The sequence below is a fragment of the Megalobrama amblycephala genome, linkage group LG6 (genome assembly GCF_018812025.1).
Source record: "Megalobrama amblycephala isolate DHTTF-2021 linkage group LG6, ASM1881202v1, whole genome shotgun sequence".
NCBI classification, from domain to species: Eukaryota; Metazoa; Chordata; class Actinopteri; order Cypriniformes; family Xenocyprididae; genus Megalobrama; species Megalobrama amblycephala.
This window is the reverse complement of record NC_063049.1, coordinates 45,274,029-45,281,563: the sequence shown is the minus strand read 5'-3', so window position 1 is coordinate 45,281,563 and position 7,535 is coordinate 45,274,029. Positions and strand designations below refer to the sequence as shown.

General features: G+C 35.3%; 1 protein-coding gene across 3 annotated transcripts in view; it reads right to left on the bottom strand.

The window, feature by feature from the left end:
- Positions 1 to 2,328: 2,328 nt before the first annotated feature.
- Positions 2,329 to 7,535, bottom strand: part of fancb (FA complementation group B) — a 53,954-nt gene continuing 48,747 nt past the window's right edge. For 2 of the 3 annotated variants that reach the window (XM_048194831.1, XM_048194830.1), the window contains exons 6-10: positions 7,226 to 7,401; positions 5,218 to 5,612; positions 4,909 to 5,137; positions 2,852 to 3,233; positions 2,329 to 2,679 (exon numbers count right to left, since the gene is read on the bottom strand). In XM_048194831.1, coding sequence (XP_048050788.1) covers positions 2,852 to 3,233; positions 4,909 to 5,137; positions 5,218 to 5,612; positions 7,226 to 7,401 — 1,182 coding nt within the window. In that variant the 3' untranslated portion in view covers positions 2,329 to 2,679. The remainder of the gene's footprint in view (positions 2,680 to 2,851; positions 3,234 to 4,908; positions 5,138 to 5,217; positions 5,613 to 7,225; positions 7,402 to 7,535) is intronic. The other variant, XM_048194832.1, reaches the window with a different exon arrangement.

Below are 7,535 nucleotides of genomic sequence, written 5' to 3'. Positions count from 1 at the left end.
CAATTGGCAACATGATTGGGTATAAAAAGAGCCTCTCAGAGTGGCAGTGTCTCTCAGAAGTCAAGATGGGCAGAGGATCACCAATTCCCCCAATGCTGCGGCAAAAAATAGTGGAGCAATATCAGAAAGGAGTTTCTCTGAGAAAAATTGCAAAGAGTTTGAAGTTATCATCATCTACAGTGCATAATATCATCCAAAGATTCAGAGAATCTGGAACAATCTCTGTGCGTAAGGGTCAAGGCTGGAAAACCATACTGGATGCCTGTGATCTTCAGGCCCTTAGACGGCACTGCATCACATACAGGAATGCTACTGTAATGGAAATCACAACATGGGCTCAGGAATACTTCCAGAAAAATTGTCGGTGAACACAATCCACCGTGCCATTCGCCGTTGCCGGCTAAAACTCTATAGGTCAAAAAAGAATCCAAATCTAAACATGATCCAGAAGCGCAGGCGTTTTCTCTGGGCCAAGGCTCATTTAAAATGGACTGTGGCAAAGTGGAAAACTGTTCTGTGGTCAGACGAATCAAAATTTGAAGTTCTTTTTGGAAAACTGGGATGCCATGTCATCCGGACTAAAGAGGACGAGGACAACCCAAGTTGTTATCAGAGCTCAGTTCAGAAGCCTGCATCTCTGATGGTGAGTGCGTGTGGCATGGGCAGCTTACACATCTGGAAAGGCACCATCAATGCTGAAAGGTATATCCAAGTTCTAGAACAACATATGCTCCCATCCAGACGTCGTCTCTTTCAGGGAAGACCTTGCATTTTCCAACATGACAATGCCAGACCACATACTGCATCAATTACAACACCATGGCTGCGTAGAAGAAGGATCCGGGTACTGAAATGGCCAGCCTGCAGTCCAGATCTTTCACCCATAGAAAACATTTGGCGCATCATAAAGAGGAAGATGCGACAAAGAAGACCTAAGACAGTTGAGCAACTAGAAGCCTGTATTAGACAAGAATGGGACAACATTCCTATTCCTAAACTTGAGTCTCCTCAGTCCCCAGACGTTTGCAGACTGTTATAAAAAGAAGAGGGGATGCCACACAGTGGTAAACATGGCCTTGTCCAACTTTTTTGAGATGTGTTGATGCCGTGACATTTAAAATCAACTTATTTTTCCCTTAAAATGATACATTTTCTCAGTTTAAACATTTGATATGTCATCTATGTTGTATTCTGAATAAAATATTGAAATTTGAAACTTCCACATCATTGCATTCTGTTTTTATTCACAATTCGTACAGTGTCCCAACTCTTTTGGAATCGGGTTTGTAAATATATGAGAGTGTGTGTTTTGACACTACCGGTCAAAAGTTTGGAAACATATCTATTTTTAATGTTTTTAAACAAAGTCTCTTCTGCTCATTAAGGCTGCATTTATTTCATAATAAATACATAAAAAAACAATAATATTATGAAATATTATTATAATTTAAAATTATGTTTTTCTATTTTAAAATACTTTAAAATATAATTTATTTCTGTGATCAAAGCTGAATTTTCAGCATCATTACTCCAGTCTTCAGTGTCACATGATCCTTCAGAAATCATTGTAATACGCTGATTTATTATCAATGTTGGAAACAGTTGTGCTGCTTAATATTATTTTATAACCTGTGATACTTTTTCAGGATTCTTTGATGAATAAAAAGTTTAAAAATATCAGCATTTATTTAAAATAGAAATCTTTTGTAACAATATACACTACTGTTCAAAAGTTTGGGGTCAGTAATTTTTTTTCTTTCTTTTTTTTAAAGAAATTAATACTTTTTGTCAGCACGGATGTGTTAAATTGATAAAAAGTGATAGTAAAGATTTATATTGTTAGAAAATATTTATATTTTGAATAAATGCTGTTCATTTTGACTATTTATTCATCAATGAATCCTGAAAAAAGTATCACAGTTTCCAAAAAAATATTCAGCAGCACAACTGTTTTCAACATTGATAATAAATCATCATATCAGAATGATTTCTGAAGGATCATGTGACACTGAAGACTGGAGTAATGATACTGAAAATTCAGCTTTGATCACAGGATATAAATTATATTTTAAAGTATATTAAAATAGAAAAACATAATTTTAAATTATAATAATATTTCATAATATTACTGTATTTATTATGAAATAAATGCAGTCTTGATGAGCATAAAAAAAAAATATATATATATATATATATGCAAATGTGTGTGTGTATTATATATAGATATAGATATAAACACAGTATATACATTTTTCACTCAGAAATAACTAGTAAACTTGCAACACTAAATTAAATGTGAAATTTTGATGCAGAAAGACTAAAACAGCATTTTTGGTAAAACGTAGTCCAATAACATTTCTTTTATTTACAACACTGAATATATGCATAAGGTCATCAATGCATCCAACTATTTATTTTCAACAGTAAACACACAAATGTGTCCTGGAGTAACGATGTGAACGTGCGGTGTGTTTCTCCACATGCAGCACGTGTTTCCCTGCGGAGACGAACTGCAGGGCGAGGCGTGACTGACTGGGTCGTGCTGTGCCGCTTCACCTCTGAGGGCGGCTTAAGTGTTTCCTGTGGAAATGTCACAGAAGTATTAGAGCCGTGAAGCCCCGGAGAATCTTAAGAGGCACAATCTCCCAGCAGAAGCTCATGGAATTTCATATTTCCTTCCTATAGAAAATGCAAAGTAACATGCGTTATTTTATTTATTTGACCAGGCTGTGATGTTCTCCTTCTGCACTTTTACCAAGATGTTTTAAAATGAATAATTCAACTAAAAATGTAAATTCTTTTCAAACCCGTATGCTGTTATTTCTGAATGAATCTGAATGCGTTCCTTTACCTACAGACGAGACGCTTCCATCAGAGCGACTTCATCAGCGTCCAGCTGCGTGTCAATCAGCCGCTCCACGAGTCTGCTGTAGGGTGTGGCGTCCACTAGGGGGCGGAGCCTGTTGTGGTACCGCCCCCGTTCCCTCTGCCACTCCTCCCTCAGTCTCTGGAGCGGCTCTGAGGTGGCGTCCGATTCCTCCTGTCCTGTCGTTTGTCCCTCCCCACGCTGGAGCACGGACGACACGTCCTGCATTATAGTGTGTATCTCTGTCTCCAGAGTCTGAGCCAGATCTGATCCGCGTGACCGCGGGCTCTCCAGCAGCTGGATGTGATGCGACGCAGGCAGGAAGTCACACAGCGAGTGCAGGAACTGCAGCAAACGCAGGTCGTCCCTGTAGAAGAGGAGAACACATCAGATTTCAGGGAGATTGATTGGTTCTCAAGATCGTGTTTGTGTTTCTGAGGAGAGTTTGCTCTCGGATGAACAGATTCAAATGAATCACTCATGCAGATTCAGGTTCTTTTCAAATAAAATAAATCAATGCATTTCACAAAAAAACCTTCACAGTTTATAATAATGTCCTATTAGCATTAACTAGACATTTGCTAGAGTTTTTAATTATGTTAGTTAATAAAAATTCAACTGTTCATTGTCAGTTCATGTTAATAATATTAACAGATATAACTTTTGATGCATTAGTAAATGTTTAACATTAACTAAGATCAATAAATGTTTTAGAAGTATTTTACATTTTAATGTAGTTAAACAAATGAACCTTATTGTAAAGTGTTACCAATATTACTCAATATACATTTTACATGACAGCTTTGGTTAATCATTTAATTGGGACATATTATATTATATATCACCAGGTCGTTTTAAATGAATAATTTAATGCATTAATTAAGTTGTCACCATTTTTGTCAAGCTCCAAAAGTGAGGAAAAGGCACAAAATTATTATTATTAAATTATTTCTGTGAATCTTTTTTTTGTAAATTTATTAAAGTACCTTATTTTAATCTAATTTAGAAAATACAGTTACAATTTTTTTACTTTGCTGTATTAAGTTGCTTCTTTGTTATATACGAAAAATAAAATTAAATATATAAAATATTAAAATAGAAATAAAAAATAATAATACTTTATAAAAAATATACATAAAATAAAGTATTATTTTATATAGTACTAATAATATATAATTTATTTGATTATCATTACTACTGTTTAATATTGTTAAATATACAATTTTACATAAATGCATATATTTTTATATACATTTTTTTAAGCAAAATAAAATTCTGTGAAAGAACAGAATAAAATTTAATATTAACAGTCTATTAACACTATCAACTGTGTATCTATTAACTAATAATCTTGTATAAAATATAAAACTATATATATATATATATATATATATATATATATATATATATATATATCAATCATAACGACACGCCCTGTTTCTATAGCATCAAATTGCTAGCTAAAATCAAACTTATCACAAAAACGAACAATTGAATATAAATGATAACAACTACCTTAAATGACCAAAACCATCTTTCGAAAAATATTATTTGAAGCGTATTTTATTATTTATTTTGACTCAAGTCCCGTTCGTTTGCATGGAGAAGGCAAAATTTATGACCTGTACTGCATCCAGCCACCAGGGGGCGATCATGAGCCCGCAGCTTAAATTTTCAGGACGTATGAGGCACACCCGATATATAAATATATATATACACACACATACTGTAATTAATGGCTTTGCATTTCTGAAGTCATGTGAGGCAACAAAATGAAATTCAGTATTAACTGATAATCTAAAATGCTTAAAACAGAAATGTTTATGACCATCAGCAGGGCAAAGCAATGGTGGTGAACACAAAAACACATGAACAGAGAAAAATACTGAACACTGGACTTGATCCGCACCACAATCTCCATAAACCCGAATGTTTAAATAAAAATGAGATCAGTAAAATGATGTTTGTTCTTGGCATCTCTGTTGATGTTTTTGTATTCCACTGATGGTCATAAACACGGACGGACACACGGATGTCCTCACCTGCACCGGACGCTCAACACGGCCTGAAACGGTGATTTCTGCTCCCAGCGGAAGAGCCTGACGTCAGACGGGTCTGCGGTGAACCGCAGGTCGACGTCCAGCCGCTCCACTCGCAGCGACTCCTGCAACCAGCCCTGAACGTCCGCCAGCGTGTGATCCCAACACTCCACGAGGAAAAACCACACGTCCAGCACCGCCATCAGACTGAGCAGGTCCTCTCTGGCCTCCTCTGAACACACAAACACCAACATCACTCTCATTCTCAGGCCTTTTACAATCATATATATATATATATGAACCTACTGAGACCTGTGTTGAGTTTGCTGTCCTGCAACAGTCGTGGATGAAGCTTCCCCGTGGAAATATCTCTTAGATCCACTGAGATTTGCCCGCAGTAGTGAGAAACCCGAGCGCAATCTCCAGGAGGGGATCCGGATGATTCTTTAGTGCTGTAATGGAGCATGATGGGACATGTGATGCAGCCCGAGGTTAATAAAGGAGCCACATCAGTGACGGCGACCAGGGCAAGTCTTGATACGCAGCCGTCGCCATCAGCAGAACAATCAGAGCGTCTGATCTTCTTCGCAGCAGACGGGCCGTGAGCGACAGACGCCGGAAACCGCAGGATTTTAGTGCTCATAACGGGAGCGGCTCCAGTTTGACAAGAGTCCACCACGACTGAAGCGCTGATATTCCTTACAGACCTTCAGGAAAAGACAAAGCATTTGATCTGCACATTATCAATTTATCATCATATCAAATTTCTGAAGGATCATGTGACACTGAAGACTGGAGTAATGATGCTGAAAATCACAGGAATAAATTACACTTTACTATATATTGACATAGAAAACAGCTGATTTACACTGGAATAATATTTTACAATTTTTACTGTATTTTTGATCAAATGACCCTTATAAGGTCTTTTATAAGGTTTTTAGACCCCAAACGACGTTTGCTAAAATAAATAAAAATGTTTTCTTTGTCCAAATGACATGAAACTTTGTACAGTTGTTAACATTAGATCTAGAAATAATAAGCAATATCTTGTTTTTATGTTAGTGTAGAAAAAAAAAGTCACACTCAGGTTCTTTGGGGTCTCCAGACAGGCAACAAAATGTAATTTTGTAACAAAATAATTGTTTTTTAAAAAACAAATGTAATTTTACTCTGTTTATTAATGTTTTTACTCGACATTTGTGTAGTTTTTGGAGGATTTATCATATCTTTTAAATTTATATAAATAAATAAATAAGTATTTTGTTAAATAGGTTTTTATACAAAAGCAGCTTTTTATGTAAAATTCACTTTATAAAAGACCCACATTTCTAACTTTCATTCATGGATAATTTGACATGATTTAGTGTGAGATTTTTGCCCATCTTTTGGAAAATGCAGTTTTAAAAGTAAAAAATGATCACTTTATCCAGTAGATGGCAGCAGAGCTCCACTATTTGCTGTTTGACTGACTGAAAGACATCTTTTCACAAGTTTTTTCTGTTTGATTCATGTCTAAATATTATCAAATCACAATTATGACAATAATTTTTATCAAAGTTTAGCATTTTTTTGTACTGAAAAAAATAAGTTGTTCAAAAATGTTGATTTTGAGGATGAATTTTGTCCATTTTCTAAGTGGGGTCTCATCATAATGTAACAATATTGAAAAACTGATTTTTTTTCATTACAATAAACACTAAACTTTGACAAAAAGTCATTTTTATTGTTATAATTGTGATTTGATAATATTTAGATATGAATCCAACTGAAAATACTTGTGAAAAGATGTCTTTCAGTCAGTCAAACAGCAAATAGTGGAGCTCTGCTGCCATCTGCTGGATAAAGTGATCATTTTTTACTTTTAAAACTGCATTTTCCAAAAGATGGGCAAAAATCTCACACTAAACCATGTCAAATTATCCAAGAATGAAAGTTAGAAATGTGGGTCTTTTAAAAAGTGAATTTAACATAAAAAGCTGTTTTGTATAAAAACCTATTTAAAAAAAATGTTTTAATTTATTTATATAAACTTAAAAGAAATCACTAATCCTCCAAAAACTGCACAAATATGAAGTAAAAACATTAATAAACAGAGTGATATTACATTTGTTTTTTAAACAAACAATTATTTTGTTACAAAATTACATTTTGTTGCCTGGGGTTCCCAAAGACTCTGAGTGTAGCCCCCAAACGAAGACCGCACAAGGGTTAAACGCAGCCGTGAACGATAATGTAAATGAAAAACATTAAATCCGATTCATCCTCTAGTGAGAATCAGTGTAGCAAACATGCCTTACATATTTCAGGAGTGACATACGTGTTATTTGTGGGTCTCAGAACGACACCGACGATCAAACTCTGTCCAATGACTCTCTGCCAAACTCTGTCCACGTTCAGAAGAGCTTCAGCACATTCAGTCTGCATCCCATCATGCTCTTCATCTCCAGCATCATCATCATCATCTTCTTCATCCCACAGAGAAACAAGCCCTTCCTACGGCACAGTTACAGACAAACTGCATCTAAAAATGTGTTAAAGTCTTTACTATGAAATTTCCAGCGCTTTTTAAACAGGGGTGTGTTTCCTGAAAGCATCGTTAGTCGTAACTCCCATTGAACTCTACTGGT